The sequence below is a fragment of the Geotrypetes seraphini genome, chromosome 17 (genome assembly GCF_902459505.1).
Source record: "Geotrypetes seraphini chromosome 17, aGeoSer1.1, whole genome shotgun sequence".
NCBI lineage: Eukaryota > Metazoa > Chordata > Amphibia > Gymnophiona > Dermophiidae > Geotrypetes > Geotrypetes seraphini.
This window is the reverse complement of record NC_047100.1, coordinates 10644833-10661671: the sequence shown is the minus strand read 5'-3', so window position 1 is coordinate 10661671 and position 16839 is coordinate 10644833. Positions and strand designations below refer to the sequence as shown.

Sequence of the window (16839 nt, the reverse complement as noted above, 5' to 3'; positions counted from 1 at the left end):
CAGTCTCTTTGTCATTCAATAAATCAATCAGAAACAAGTGGAAAAGGCGACTGTTTTAGGTAACAATGGGGTTTTTCTTTGTGGATGCTGGCTCATAGTCTGCTTCCCTTTAATAAAACCAGATAAGATCTAAATTGTGGTACATTAGAAGAGGTAGGTAGCTCACTGGGGGTGAACATAATGCTCCCAGCTCTGCCTCCCAGGCTGTCAGTGCTATGGGTAGCCTCAGAGGGAGGGGGGAGAGATACAGTTATTATAGGCATGATTTGTTAGTCCTTACTGGGGGGAATCTGCAGGTAATTAAAAAAAAAAAAAAAGTGGAAATGGCAGAAAAGTCAAACTGAGGAGTAGAAAAAAAAAAAAAAAGGGAGGGGCACCGATTGCTGACATACACATAACCCCCATATAACGCTAAAAAGCGAATCTACCTCAAACCTACAACTGCAGACCCCCCTCCCCCCCCCACACTGTGGAAAATTCAATCAGAGAAAGGAAATTAAGCCAACTAAAGGTACAGGTTCATGAGTGAGCAAGAAAATAAGGACCATCCTCCCCCTCCCCCCCCCGTACAGATAGAGAAACCAGTTCATGCCAATCCGAGCTACAGAGAGCAACGTGCACTAAGACGGCGCGCTTTTCCGCTTGTCTGCACCGGTCTTCCCCCCCCCCTCCATAATTCTCACACATATTCATCGCCTCCCCCCCCGGACGATTTTGAAGAGGGAAACGCGGCTTCCTGCTCCCGAGGCTCCTTTAAACCAACGCCGGTTCCCCCCACTCCACCCCCCGTAGGTGAAACGCTCAGTTGGTGGATTGCGGTGTCGGTCTCCCCCCACCCCCCTAGCAGCAAAAGGAGACGAGCGTTGATCCGGACCTGAGGGGCTTCTTCAGTTCAGCGCTGGCCAAACTTCGATGTGACAGGCATACAAATCCCCCCCCCCCCGAGCGAACCCCGGACAAGGAAGAGGAGAGGAGGGGGGGATTTACAAACGCCCCCGATCAGAGCACGGAGAGGGGGGTGGGGGGATTTTGCTTTCTCTGTTTCGCCCGGGATACCTTGACCTGGAGCTCTTCTGTCTGGATTTAGCCCGAAATCGGAAATTCTTTGCAACCTGGGAGGATCCAAGCCAAGCTTTGGGATATTGTTGGACTTAGGGGTGGGGGGGTGGGGGGGGAACTACAAAGGAGGACCATGAACAAAAAGACGAGGCGCTGGATCTTTCATATCTTTCTCAGTCTAGGGATTGTGTATATCAAGACTGGGTAAGCAACTCTGTTACAGAAGTATTCAAAGTAGCAAGCAAATGGGGGGGGGGGGGGGGGAATGTCTCTTTCTTTCTGTCTTTGTGTGGCATGGAAAAAAAACCCCGATTTTTCTGACTAGTCCACAGATTTGTGTTTCTAACGGGCAATATGACTATCGGTATTGTGATGAATGTCTGTAACTCCCTTCAGAGGTCGACCGTAACCTGCTCGTCTCAGTCTTTCTCATCAAGTTCTGATTTAAAAGCCACTTGTCGATTTGATCGCAGCGCTGCGGGAATTTCTTGCCGCCCTGGCTGAAAAACCATTTCTCTCTCTCGTTCGCCTATAAAATGAGGCTATCAAATCGTCTTATCTGCAAAGCAGTCAAAGGCGAGAAAGAAACTGCTCTGGCATGCTCTTTGCTTTATTAGTTCTACTTAACTGCGGTGAATAGCTAATCGGTCCCTTTAAACCTAGACTAACATAACTTTAAACATCCTTTGCCCCCTTTAAACCTAGACTAACATAAGCAGCCCCCCTTAAACCTAGCCTAACATAACTTTAAACATCCTTTGCCCCCTTTCTCCCAATCCCCTTTAAACCTAGACTAACATAGTCAGCCCCCCTTAAACCTAGACTAACATAAGCAGCCCCCCTTAAACCTAGACTAACATAACTTTAAACATCCTTTGCCTCCTTTCTCCCAATCCCCTTTAAACCTAGACTAACATAAGCAGACCCCCTTAAACCTAGACTAACATAACTTTAAACATCCTTTGCCCCCTTTCTCCCAATCCCCTTTAAACCTAGATTAGCATAATCAGCCCCCCTTAAACCTAGCCTAACATAACTTTAAACATCCTTTGCCCCCTTTCTCCCAATCCCCTTTAAACCTAGACTAACATAGTCAGCCCCCCTTAAACCTAGACTAACATAAGCAGCCCCCCTTAAACCTAGACTAACATAACTTTAAACATCCTTTGCCTCCTTTCTCCCAATCCCCTTTAAACCTAGACTAACATAAGCAGCCCCCCTTAAACCTAGACTAACATAACTTTAAACATCCTTTGCGCCCTTTCTCCCAATCCCCTTTAAACCTAGACTAACATAACTTTAAACATCCTTTGCCCCCTTTCTCCCAATCCCCTTTAAACCTAGACTAACATAATCAGCCCCCCTTAAACCTAGACTAACATAACTTTAAACATCCTTTGCCCTAAATCCCCTTTAAACCTAGACTAACATAATCAGCCCCCTTTCAACCTAGACTAACATAACTTTAAACATCCTTTGCCCTCAATCCCCTTTAAACCTAGACTAACATAATCAGCCCCCCTTAAACCTAGACTAACATAACTTTAAACATCCTTTGCCCTCAATCCCCTTTAAACCTAGACTAACATAATCAGCCCCCCTTAAACCTAGACTAACATAACTTTAAACATCCTTTGCCTCCTTTCTCCCAATCCCCTTTAAACCTAGACTAACATAAGCAGCCCCCCTTAAACCTAGACTAACATAACTTTAAACATCCTTTGCGCCCTTTCTCCCAATCCCCTTTAAACCTAGACTAACATAACTTTAAACATCCTTTGCCCCCTTTCTCCCAATCCCCTTTAAACCTAGACTAACATAATCAGCCCCCCTTAAACCTAGACTAACATAACTTTAAACATCCTTTGCCCTAAATCCCCTTTAAACCTAGACTAACATAATCAGCCCCCCTTTCAACCTAGACTAACATAACTTTAAACATCCTTTGCCCTCAATCCCCTTTAAACCTAGACTAACATAATCAGCCCCCCTTAAACCTAGACTAACATAACTTTAAACATCCTTTGCCCTCAATCCCCTTTAAACCTAGACTAACATAATCAGCCCCCCTTAAACCTAGACTAACATAACTTTAAACATCCTTTGCCCCCCTTTCTCCCAATCCTGCAAGTATCTCGGACGGTTCTATCCATCTAGACAACTTCGACTGAAGAAGTCAGCGCTCCTTCCCCCCCCCCCCCCTTAAATGCACATGTCCCAGGCAAGCCGTGGAGCTGTCCTACTGTAAACTCTTTTAATTTATGAGTCAGGAAGTTTTGTCACGTTTTGGCACGAGTCGGCACGGACTTTATCTCTGTTTTAATTATAGCAAAAAAAAAGAGAGAGAGAGAGAAAATAATAGGGAAAAAGGCGAGGCTCAGACCTCCGCGAAATTTACACAAAATCTTTCCTTTAAACGTCATTAGTCTATTATTATCTGGCACAGTTGCGGGAAAGGGGAGGGGGTTGATCCCAAGAAAAAACAAAACAAAACCCAAAACAGAAAGTTTTGCCCTGCACTGCAGTACCTTAAGAATTACTCCAGGGGCAAAATGTCCCCCCCCCCCCAAGCCGCTGGAGCCTAAAATTGCACTAATACCCAACATTTTTAATGAGTTGCTTTACCAGGCCTAAAAAAAAAAGTGCTACAATTAATTTTTCTTCCAGGGACAGGAAAATGCCTACTGTACCCGAATGCACATGGCCCTTGAGCTGAAGAAGGCCTGAGCTACATCCACAATCCATTCCCTCTCATTACACCATTTTAGGCTGACAAAAACCAACTTAATGTGCTCCTGCTCTGGTTCCAGCTTAAAAATATACCGGCATCCGCCCCCCCCCCCCAGGGATGTTGCCTTGATTATATTTCATCCTGAGTCTAAAAAAATCCTAGTCTTAATATTTTATCTGTGCTTGTCTCCTGTCTTTGTTTCTTCTTCCAGCGGCTTTTCGTCGGTGGTGGCTTTAGGTGCCAGTATAATCTGTAACAAGATCCCGGGTTTAGCGCCTAGGCAGAGGGCGATCTGTCAGAGCAGACCAGACGCTATTATAGTGATCGGAGAAGGCGCCCAGATGGGGATCAATGAGTGCCAGTTTCAGTTCAGGAATGGACGCTGGAACTGTTCTGCGCTGGGAGAAAGGACAGTCTTTGGAAAAGAGCTGAAAGTGGGTATGTTACCTATACTATGTGTACGTCTTGCAAAAGGGCTGAACTCCTTGGCAAGGTATGGGGTTGAATCATCTACTCAGACCCTTTGCAGGGCCACATTTTGGATTTGTAGGTACTTGGAGGGCCTCAGAAAAAAAATGAGTTAATGTCTTATTAAAGAAATGACTCTTTATATTATATAAATCTTTCCTTTTGGCTAAGTCTTAATAATAATATTGTCATTTATAGCTAAAGAGACATATGATCAAGAAACGGTTTTATTTTACTTTTGTGATTATGATAAACATACTATGATAAATAGTACCTGGCGGGCGTGAGTTTGAGACCACTGAGTTAAGGGGGACAGTTAATCTGCTGGCTGGGTTGGAGGGCAGAGGGGAGAACAGGACAATCAAGCCATTGTGACATCACTGATGAGGCTGGCTCTTATTGGTGGAATGAGGCATTATGACATCACAATCTCAGCTCTGCTTCCCAAAGGCAAACAGGCTGTCATGGTTACAGTTTAGCCAGTGGTCTCAAACTCAAACCCTTTGCAGGGCCACATTTTGGATTTGTAGGTACTTGGAGGGCCTCAGAAAAAAAAAAAAAAGTTAATGTCTTATTAAAGAAATGACTTTATATTAAATCTTAACTTTTGGCTAAGTCTGAATAATAATATTGTAATTTATAGCTAAAGAGAAACTCTTTTATTTTACTTTTGTGATTATGATAAACATATTATGATAAATAGTATCTGGCGGGCCGGGAGTTTGAAACCATTGTTCTTAAGGGTACTTTGTATGTAATAGAGGTAAAACGGGTCATCTGTATAGCTTCTCAAGTTTGGGCTTGGTTTGGCATATCAAAAATCTAATGATGATCAAAAGCACCAGACACAGTAGACAGTGTTTACCCTCTTGAAATCTACACTTCTCCCTCCGTATTCGCTGTGATAGGGGATTAACAGAATCGCAAATACAGAAAAGCCGCGAATAACTTTTTCATATGTTATTCGCTGTTTTCTATTAAAAACCATCGTAAATATAGTGAAACCGCGAATAACACGGTGGGAGACCTGGTCTGTTCCTGAAGGAGAGGCATAACACGGTGAAGAAAGTGCTGGGAATCAGCGATTTTCTCTGGAAATGCTTGGAATCGGCAATTTCTTTATGGAAGCTGATGTAATTTGGGGGGAGGAGCCAGCAAGCTAAAACACATGAATAATCGAAACCGCGAATACGGAGGGAAAAGTGTACTTAAGTTCCTATCATTTAAAAAAAAAAAAAATCTGGCCAGGGAAAACCCCAAATGTTTTGCTTTCAACTGGGTGCTGGAGGTGGCAAGGAGATAAATGTCTTGTTCAAGGTCACAGAGAATAACAGAGGGGAATGTTGAACTGGTGAGCCATGACTTTTTCTGGAGCCTGATCCAACTTTTCAGTCTCTCCCTGTTTTATCTAGTGACCCATTTAAGTCATTACACAGCAAGCTGTGATGTTCTTATATGGATTTTAAAGGGCATTTGTACATATTACAAGATAGTGATATTATTATCTACTAGTCTTTAAGCCCGTTACATTAATGGGTGCTAGAATAGATGTGTCTGTCTATCTTTCTCTCTCTCTCTCTCCTTGGCTGCTTTCTGTCTGTCTTTTTTTCTGTCTGTCTCTTTTTCCTTCGCTGTCCACCACCACCCCTTGCCAGCTCCCCCTGTCCAGCAGTAGCCCTTCTCCCTTCCTTTTATGTCCCCCGTGTCCAGCAGCACCAACTTCCCTGCTCCCCCTGTCCCTCTTCCCTGCTCCCCGGTCCATCAGCACCTCTTCCGTGCTCCCCCTGTCCCTCTTCCCTGCTCCCCGGTCCATCAGCACCTCTTCTGTGATCCACCTGTCCCTCTTCCCTGCTCCCCCGTCCATCAGCACTTCTTCCGTGCTCCCCCTGTCCCTCTTTCCTGTTCCCCCGTCCATCATCACCTCTTCCATGCTCCCTCTGTCCCTGCTCCTACGTCCATCAGCACCTCTTTCGTGCTCCCCCTTTCCCTCTTCCCTGCTCCCCGGTCCATCAGCACCTCTTTCATGCTCCCTCTGTCCCTCTTCCCTGCTCCTACGTCCATCAGCACCTCTTTCGTGCTCCCCCTGTCCCTCTTTCCTGTTCCCCCGTCCATCAGCACCTCTTACATGCTCCCCATGTCCCTCTTCCCTGCTCCCCGGTCCATCAGCACCTCTTCTGTGCTCTCTCTGTCCCTCTTCCCTGCTCCCCAGTCCATCAACACCTCTTTTGTGCTCCCCCTGTCCCTCTTCCCTGCTCCCCGTCCATCAGTACCTCTTTCGTGCTCTCCCTGTCCCTCTTTCCTGTTCCCCCGTCCATCAGCACCTCTTCCATGCTCCCCCTGTCCCTCTTCCTTGCTCCCCGGCCCATCAGCACCTCTTTTGTGATCCCCCTGTCCCTCTTCCCTGCTCCCACATCCATCAGCACCTCTTCCGTGCTCTCCCTGTCCCTCTTCCCTGCTCTCCGGCCCATCAGCACCTCTTTTGTGCTCACCCTGTCCCTCTTCCCTGCTCCCCGGTCCATCAGCACCTCTTTTGTGATCCCCCTGTCCCTCTTCCCTGCTCCCATGTCCATCAGCACCTCTTCTGTGCTCCCCCTGTCCCTCTTTCCTGTTCCCCCGTCCATCATCACCTCTTCCATGCTCCCCCTGTCCCTCTTCCCTGCTCCCCGGTCCATCAGCACCTCTTCTATGCTCCCCCTGTCCCTCTTCCCTGCTCCCCCGTCCATCAGCACCTCTTCCGTGCTCTCCCTGTCCCTCTTCCCTGCTCCCGGCCCATCAGCACTTCTTTCGTGCTTCCCCTGTCCCTCTTCCTTGCTCCCCAGTCCATTAGCACCTCTTCTGTGCTCCCCCTGTCCCTCTTCCCTGCTCCCCGGTCCATCAGCACCTCTTTCGTGCTCCCCCTGTCCCTCTTCCCTGCTCCCCGGTCCATCAGCACCTCTTTCGTGCTCCCCCGTCCCTCTTTCCTGTTCCCCCATCCATCAGCACCTTTTTCGTGCTCCCCCTGTCCCTCTTCCCTGCTCCCCGGCCCATCAGCATCCCTTACCTGCTCCTCCTGTCCAGCATGTTCGTTTGCAGCCTGGCGAGGATAGCGGCCGGCTGTAGCGAACCTCGCAGGCCGCTATGCACCTCAGTAGCAAGTTACCTCTGATACGATCGCGTACATCAGAGGAAACGCGCTACTGAGGTGCTGAGCAGCCTGCGAAGTTTACTACAGCCGGCCGCTATCCTCACCAGGCTCCTTTGAAGAGGGCCTCGGCAGCGGTACTGGGCAGTTTCACAGCATCGGTGGTCACCACGTCTGGCAATCGGGCGGTGACGATGCGGCTCTGGCGCCGCTGGGAAAGAGCTTGCCTGCGCTTCCTCCAGCAGCAGCGGTTGGTGAGTGAGGGCAGGAGGAGGGGAGTGGCCAGAGTGTTCCCTGCGGCTGGGTTCTAAAATAGAATGTGGCCGCAGGGATCACAAAACCCTAAGTGCGCATGCGTGCTTAGGGTTTTATTATATAGGATTGAACAAATTGCTTTTCATTCTCTGAGGAAAGGGAGGCTTCCAGTGTTGTGCCACAAGGTTGGGTCCTAGTTCTGGATCTAGATCTTTTCTTTTTTTTTTAATTGAAATTTTTTAACGTATCCAAACAAGTATACAGGATATGGGAATTTACACAAAAAAATATAGAAATATTATTTCTTAATACAACTTAAATCAGTCATAGAAAATCAGAAATCCCATCAAGCCCACATCATTGAGGAGAAAGAATTGCATTACATAACAGCATAAAATTTGGTAATCAATAAGGGATAACCATACCTTTAATGTTATAGAGGCATTTAACTATTTAAACTCCTATTTTCATTGAAATGATCATAACCAAGAAAGTGGATCTGGATCTTTTCAACATTTACAGAAGTGATATTGCGGGAAAGCAGTCAGGAAAGGATGACCTCTTTGTGTATGACACGCTGAGGGGTGTCGAAAATATGAGGAGGAATATAATGAAGCTTGATAAATCAACTTGTTTAGCAGCACAGGTTTAATACTACAAACAAACAAACCAGGTTTGTGCATCTGGGCTTATAAAAAAACCCCAGAGCACTTTATTATAGGGAGGTTAAGTTCTTCTCTGCATAAAAGAAGAACAGAATCCAGGGGCGATTGCATCCGTAAAGCATAATAAAGGTCACCAAGGAGACTTGGGGCTCCTTTTATAAAGGAGCGCTAGCGGATTTAGCACACACTTAGCGCTCGCTAAAATGCCCCGCGTTCTAATCTTGTACATGCACTAAAAACGCTAGCGCACCTTTGTAAAAGGAGCCCTTAAATCACAATACCATATAAAGTAATCTACAAGAACTACATAGTAATGAGATGCAAAATCTGTAAATGCATGCGAACCAGTTTATTACTATGCACATTATATAATACATTGTGCAGTTATTTTTCCATCCAATGACCTCAAAGTGCTGCTCAGTGCTCCCAGGCTGCATCTTAAAGGGACTACAATGAGGTCGCTCCCCTGCCCACTTATCAGAACATGCACCCTACCCCAATCACATCCTATTATGTGCGGAACCCACACTCTACCCTGGTCACATCCCTCCAGAGCAGCACCACCCCCAATCAGACTCCCCCCCTGATTACAACCCCTTAATCACAACTCCCAAGATTAGATCTCTACTCCCAATTAGACCCTCCTTGCTTAGATCCCCCACCCCCATAAGGACCCTCCTATCCCTTGAGGGCCTACTGTCCTGTACCTGGAGGAGTGACCCCAATTGCTTCTGCCCGTGCTGGCACTACTCAGTATGGCATGCCTTGTATGGAAACGTGTCTCTTGATCGTAGTACCATAAGACTACCAATAGGGGCACCATTGTGAGAGGCAATGCCAGGAAGGGCAAGAGCAAGTGGTTAAATTGGTTTTAAGTGGCACAATAATTGATCGTACCATTAAAAACCAATTAAAAATGGATAAAAAAAAAAAAAATTAGGTACCACAAGGTGCCCTCTGGGACCAGCACCTGAGTCCATGGTGCCTAGTGACACCTAGTGATGCTGAAGCCTGGAAGTGGGCATGTTTAGGGATGGCAATGGACTTCAATGTTACTAGTCGCCACTGGCTGCGATTGTACAAGGACTCTAGGCACTGGAAACGTAGTCCTGTAAAACCCTGACCTACATTTCTGATGCCTAGGGTCCTTGCTAGCCGCCATTTTTTAAGTGGCACCTGTCCATGCTTGACACACAGCAGATACCACTTTTCTGGGCCCCTGTTGCGTTAGGCACTGCTTACGGAATCAGCCCCTTTGTGTGTGTGTGTGTGTGGGTGTGTGTGTGTGTGTGGGGGGGGGGTGTTTCAGGTGCTGATAGCACTCTTTTTAAAGATGGTATACTTTTCAGAAAGAGTGTTCGCCCTTCCCCAATAGTGTACAAATCTACCAACTATCGTATGTGTGTGAATTAGTGCATGCACGATTACATTATTGGGAAGTAACTGGAGAAAAAAACTACTGGTCGATATTCAAAGCAATTTAGCCAGGCGGGCGCAGGTGCGGTGCTATCCGTTCATACGCATCAGCACCTAACTGGTTAATATCACCACTGCCCGCTTAACTGGAAGCCAGCTATTTTGTGGGTAGCCTGAGGGCAGAGCTGGCACTTATTTATTTAAAATACTTGTAACCCATATTATCCAATTGCTTTAAACTAAACTAAACTAAACTAAACTAAACTAAACTAAAACTTAGTTTTATAGACCGAGTCATCAACCAAGAGGAGCTTGACTCGGTTAACAATAATGTAATACATAATACATAAAATTGAAAAGGAAAAATAGACTGAAATAGTTAATTTCCAAAATGTTTAGCAAACAAAAAAGTTTTCAGAACTTTCCGGAATAAAGCAAAAGAACCTAAACTTCTTAGTGTAAGCGGTAAAGCATTCCAGAATTCGGTTAATGTAAAAGCAAAAGAATGACTAGCACCCTCTTTTATTAAACTGCGCTAGCAGTTTTGGGCGCAGAGAGCCGCGCTGAATGGCCTGCGCGGCTCCCGACGCTCATAGGAACACTATGCGTGACGGGAGCAGCGCGGGCCATTCAGCGCGGCTCCTCGCGCTAGAAAACTGCTAGCGCAGTTTAATAGAAGAGGCCCTAAATCTCTTAAAGGTTTTGTTTTTACCACTGAGAGAGGGAAATATAAGTTTTTTTGATCCTAGTGTTTAGCCAGCTCTCTCCCTTCTCCTCACCTCAGTTTGCAGGCTTTCTTTTTCGGCGACCTGCACGCTTTCCCAAAGAGCCGCACACGCGCGGCTGCTCAGTGTTCAATCTTCTGCTCTGCTGCAACTTCCTGTTTCCGGTTGCGTCAGAGCAGAAGATCGAAACTGAGCAGCAGCGGGTGATAGCGTGCGGGTCGCCGAAAGAGAAAATCTACAAACTAAGGTGAGGAGAAGGGAGAGAGCTGGCTAAACACTAGAATCGATTGGGCAGGCGGGTGTGAGCTGCGGGGACCGCGCGATCCTTCATGCCTCACTGCGGGGACAAGACCCATTCACCGCCCCGCGGGCGGTGAATGGCCTTGTCCCCGTCGCCGCAGCGACTGCTAGTTTTCTTCCCCGTTTTCGGCGGGTGACCCGCGGCTAAAATGCGGTGGCCGCGGGTAAACCGCCACCGTGTCATTCTCTAATATGCATGAGATAGATTTGCATCTCAAGGAGGCAGTGCATGCAAATCTGTCTCATACATATTCATTGTGGATATCCTAAAACCTGGTCTGGCTCCAGCTCTCGAGGACCGGAATTTCCTACCCCTGGCCTAGGGGATACTTTAGCATTAGCTTGTGAAACACTGAGTTAGACTCACATATTCATAGCTAAGTATTTGGAGGAAAACAGCTGATGAAATATTCTAGTGCTCAAAGATTTATTCAATAGTTTTTTTGACTGACCTGAAAATCCAGAAACATTTATAATTTATTGAATTTTTTTGTTGTTGTTGCACATCAGAAAACAATGAGGTTTAAGTGTCAACATGAAAAATATTCTACTAGTAGTTTCTTGTCTTGTTTCAAATGAAAGCACATTCATGAGGGGGAGGGGGGAGGAAAGCATTTTCATAGGTAGAAAAACATCAAATAGAATGCTTTACAGAAGTTTGAGAAAGCTCGCGTGTGTGCAGAAATATAAAGAAAAAAAAGAAAATGTGACGCTCCATTTTGCATAGAAAGCCAAGGTACAAATTGGAATGTCTAAAATTCCCCCAGTATTTTACAAAAGGTTCTGCTGAACATAGAGCTTTTTGTAAAATAAATTTAAGGATGTCAGCAAATACACCTGCCTTTGCTAGCACTTACAGCAGGTGAATCAGTTTCAGGAAGTTTTGCATGCACAAAAGAGTGACATATATGGAAGTACCATAGAACTACCAGCAACTATAAATATACAGTATAGCGGCCCTATTTCAGAAAAACAAACCTAGAGCCATTAGCAATCAAGGAGCGAAGCTCCATTTCAGAGAACTATACCGATTAAGAAGCGAAGCCCCCCCCCCCCCAACATTTTGAATGCCAATAAATAAAAAGATAAAATAAAAATAAAGTAAAATAAAAAAATTTCAAGGACGGTAAGTACAATGATCTACTCGTTCCAAGGCCGAGCCAATGCCTCCTCGAAATCATTGCATCTCAGCCATCTACACATGGAAATAATGACTTTTTGAAATCACCGTTTACGTGAGCAACCAGCCCACCTGTGCAGATGTCATTATTTCCACCTATAGATGCTTCTAGAAAGGCCTTCATAATGCCTTATCCTTGTTGCATAATTTGCCTTTACATTGTCAGTAATACTGCACACAAAGGAGGAATAATGTAATGTAATGTAATGTAATTTATTTCTTATATACCGCTACATCCGTTAGGTTCTAAGCGGTTTACAGAAAATATACATTAAGATTAGAAATAAGAAAGGTACTTGAAAAATTCCCTTACTGTCCCGAAGGCTCACAATCTAACTAAAGTACCTGGAGGGTAATAGAGAAGTGAAAAGTAGAGTTAGAGGAAAAATAAAAATAAAATAAACATTTTAACAAGACAGCATTGATCTAAATACTTTGGAAGGTAGAAGAGAGGAGAGAAAGGAATAGAAGCAGAAGGGGGAGCCGTTGAACAGTAGAATTCTGGAGAAATTTAAATGATAGAAATAGAACAAAACAATAGATAAGATTAAAGATAAATCATAAGCTGGAAAGAAAAATAAAATAAAACTTTGTCTTCAATCCACGGTTTCAGCGTCAGTGATGAAGTGGAGCAAGTAAGTTTAGGGGGAGCGATTGACGTTTCCAGAAAGGGCTTCTTCAGGGAAGAGACTTGGCCGACAGTCTCAGGATGCCTATGTCTCCTCCCCTGCGATGTTTTCCCATCCATGCATTCCCTCCCAGACACACTGCCCGTGCCCCAGCCGCTCCAAGGATAATCTGTTCCCAAAACCATCCTCCTGCTAGTCAGCTGGTGGCGAGAAGCGCTGTTAATGTCCGCCGTAGGCGTTAGACTTAGAAATTCAGTGCCAGACCATATCCAGCTGCTGGCATTGAATATCCAAGATTTTTTTAAACCAACTAGTGCATGCCTGATGAACTCTATGTTGAGAGCTTACGAACCATTTGCTAGTGCATAAAGATAGGATAGCTATTTATGCGCGAACACTATCTGGTTAGCTAATTGGACCCTGAAACACCTCTGGAATGTCCTTGACATGGCCGCAGTTTATAGACTCATGTGTAGCACTTGTCCGTGTAATTAACATTTAGGTGTTGGCGTTTAGGCCAATGGAAACCAGGCCTAAATGCCTGCCCCTAAGTTGTGCAAAGATTGGGCTTATTCTATACTAATGCATCGAAGTTTTAGGAACGCCCACAACCCGCCCGTCTTCTTCCTCTGGCCATGCCCCTTTTGAGATCTGCACACTAGAATTTCCACGCGCTGTTTTTATAGCATACTCTGCGAGACTTGCGTGTGCAAATTCTAACTAGTGCCCATAATTGCTTGTTAATTGGCAATTAGCATGGATTGGCTTGTGAAACAACGACGTTGCGTGGCAAACTGGCAAGGCGCGCCAGATCTGCATGCACAACTTTGGCTACGGTATACAGAATCTGTGGGTGCGCACTAGCACAGGAATTACCGCAGAACGCTTTTCGTGTGCAACCCTGGTTAGGGTTTTAGCGCAGCTGAGTAAAAAGGCCCCTTAATTACTTGCCCTTTTAAGCCCAAGTTTGAGGAAAATTCCCTGCCCCAAAATGGCTTAGGCCTCCTTTTACTAAGCTGCGATAGCAGCATTTTAGCGTGCGCTCAACCCGCCCTGCGCGGCTAGACCCAACGCCAGCTCAGTGCTGGCGTTAGCGTCTAGTGTGCGCTAAAGCCGCTATCGCAGCTTCGTAAAAGGTGCCCTTAGTCACGATTGTAGTTGCTTTTTCTTTCACGATTGTAGTTCCTCCCTTTCTTTCCTAATGTTTGACGTAAGTCCATATGTCTTATTATGTGTTTTATTAAGCCACTTCGGTTTTGTCTAGTATCCCTGACTTGTAAACTGTTTTTATGTACATTTTATATGGTACACCGCTTAGAAACCTGATTAAGCGGTTTAAATTTTTTTTTTAAATAAACTTGAAACTATATTATTGTGATTTAAGATGCGTTAAATTATGCAAGTTCCTGTATTTTCAGTAGTGCCTATTTATTAACCTTCCATTTATCTTGAATTAGCACACATTAACTGATTAATATAATGAGGCCATATATAATAACTGATTATAATATAATATAATAACTGATTAATATAATGAGGCCATAAGGTTGTACCTGAGGACTATGGAACAATTCTATAAGGCACCACCTACTTTTAGGTGACAGGAAGGTTCATTAATTGTGGTATTCTGGTCATTTATCTATGTAAAGTGCTTACTTAAATGCATAAATATTAACAGCGGAACCTGGATAGGCCCGCTCCCTGTATCCACCCTTTAACATGTACCCCACTACATTTTTTCCCTCTAACAAAAATACAACTCTTCTTATGGTGAAAATTAGTCGCAGCCCTGTTTATTGGAAATTACAGATTGATAAGTACAAACATATAAACAGCATATTAACATGAAAAATACAAAAGTTCCGAGCTACTGTAAACCAATTTATGGCCCCCGACCCCGCCATGGAAGCAAGGATCTGAGGGGTGGCATGTCCCAGGTCACCTGACCCACCAGGCATGGCTCCTAGCCGGCCCACCGCTCATCCCCTGATAAGCCCCAGCCAGTAGCTCGGGATACTGCCAAGACCTCCTTACCCTGCCCACCTATCCGTGAACCAAAAGGGGCAGGCGGGCGGGAAAGCCGCCTCGGAGGACCAGGAACGCCCTGAGTCCTCCCAAGCCCCAGCTTATAAACCCCCCCCCCCCCTTCCCGACGCTCTCCACGGCTGCGGCCTTCCAATGGTGGGTCTTCCCGACGGCGGCAAAGACCCGCCAACCAATCCCCTGCTTCCCCCCTCTCCGCCGACCCCACATCTCCGACGGGCTACCACGCGGGCCCACCAGCTCCGCGTTAGGTTCGCCCGTCGAGACGAGCTCTCGGGCTACCTAATCTCATAGAACACTGACTAGTAGACAAAATATACATCGATGGGAGGCCTGTACATGGGAGAAGTTTGGGTGAAGTGTTGAGTGGATATTTGCTCAGAATCTTCTTATCTCCAATTCCTGGCCCTATTGAAGGCTCACCTGTTCTCACGAGTGTTTCCTGTGGATGTCTGAGTTTTGGGTTCTGCTGGAGGCTACCCCTTTCTTGTGCTGTCTCTCAGTGCACTTTCTAATATGCAAACCGCATTGAAAGCAGTAGAGTAAATAGAAACAGAAATAGAAACATGTTCTATCATTTAACACATTCATAATAATATCTAGGTATGGGCTATAGGAGTGATATGAGGGATTGCAGCTTAATGCATACATGTTTTCAGCCATTTGTGCTAATATTCTATAAAATAAACCACTTTTACTGTAACCTCTAGGCTACTCCTTTTATTGGTTGGTAGAAGGGTGTTGGTACTTAAAGGTAAAAGAGAAAGGAAAGTAAATTCTTGGATGTAGCTGTAGCTAGTTTTATTATTGCTATGACTTTTAATCAATTTATATTTCTTTTTGATAAAAGTAATTCTTTGCAACAGGGCACATTTATTTGATCATGTAATAAATTCTGTTGTGTTTGGGGAAACTTTGGGGCATGCTATTCTATAGGGTGGGCCATGGAAAATTAGCAAGATGCAGAAGTTGGTGAAGTGAGATAAACTGGAAACATCCACAATGCCAAACCACCCCACTTCAGAGTGTCCAGTATAGGGAAGAGGGCTAAAGAGTCTCCAAAACCCGCTTGTTTGAACACTATTTGTGTAATCACAAAACTTAATGGGTCAATCCTTGGCCCTTTTTTTCTCTTCCTTAATATATTCCTGATCACTTACTGTTGTATATTAGTCGTATAAACCAATTCAAATAAAACACTGCAACAGAAAGTATTTTCATTCTTTTAATTTGCAGAATCACTAGCCTGCCCCGACGGGACCCGTTTCACCACATAAAGGCTTCCTCAAGGGTTCTAAAGGAGTTCCATTTGAGCGTCCTTCCTCTTTTGGGGCTAGGATTTGTCTGCTTTATAATTTATTCTGTGAAAACTCTTTCTGTATTCTATGTATAATAGTTTGATGTATGAGGTGGTCATATGTGGAACGTTATTACATATTAAACCCCCTCTGGATCGTTATAAATGCCGCCTTTTTCTTGTCATGACCGAGATAATCATGCAGATGGTAACCCGAAATTGGAAGAACTACGACCACCTAAATTTTCCTTTCTGGTGGGCAAATTTGTGCTCCAGCTATAGATATGAAAAAATGAATGCCGATAGTTTTGGGCACAGTAATTTATTTAAGCTGGTTTGGGGGCCGTTGACATCATATATTACCTCACTATAGTAGGTCTTTGATTATGAGTCAGTTTTGGTTTATTTTTGTACACATCCAGGAAAGGGGGGGGGGGGGCTATTTCTGACCTAATTTGACTTCTGAGTATGTCCACCTGGGGTGGGAGGAGGGTGGGAGGATATTTTTAATCTGAATAGAGTAAGGTTATTGGGACAATCTATTTCTGTTATTTTTTATGTTGTTTCAATAAAAAAAAAAGATATATAACAATATGGGAAATAATGTTGATATTTCCCATGTTGTTTCAAATAAATGCACCTCTATAGTGCATAGGTAAGTATGAACCTGTAAGATGTGATAGAATAAATACGTATATAAGATGACAAAGCAAAGTTCAAAGGTAATGCAGAAGTGTTCCCAGACTGTGGATCAGGATGTAATTTGACAAGAACTCAATTAGAGTATAGCAGACTACTTTTATTAAAAATGATTTCAGGAGGGGAAAGTGCCACAACCATTTGGAAGCAGCATTTGCATGAAGAATAATAATAGCTTTATTCTTATATACCGCCTAACCCTGATAGTTCAAGGCGGTTTACGACAAGAGAAAAACTGAACAGTCAGCGAC

At 44.7% G+C, this 16839-nt stretch overlaps 1 protein-coding gene across 1 annotated transcript in view; it reads left to right on the top strand.

Moving 5' to 3' along the window:
- Positions 1 to 752: 752 nt before the first annotated feature.
- WNT7A (Wnt family member 7A) overlaps positions 753 to 16839 on the top strand; it is a 100650-nt gene continuing 84563 nt past the window's right edge. Inside the window, exons 1-2 of the mRNA XM_033926405.1 lie at positions 753 to 1263; positions 4002 to 4228. Of these exons, the coding sequence (XP_033782296.1) occupies positions 1193 to 1263; positions 4002 to 4228 (298 nt within the window). The 5' untranslated portion in view covers positions 753 to 1192. The remainder of the gene's footprint in view (positions 1264 to 4001; positions 4229 to 16839) is intronic.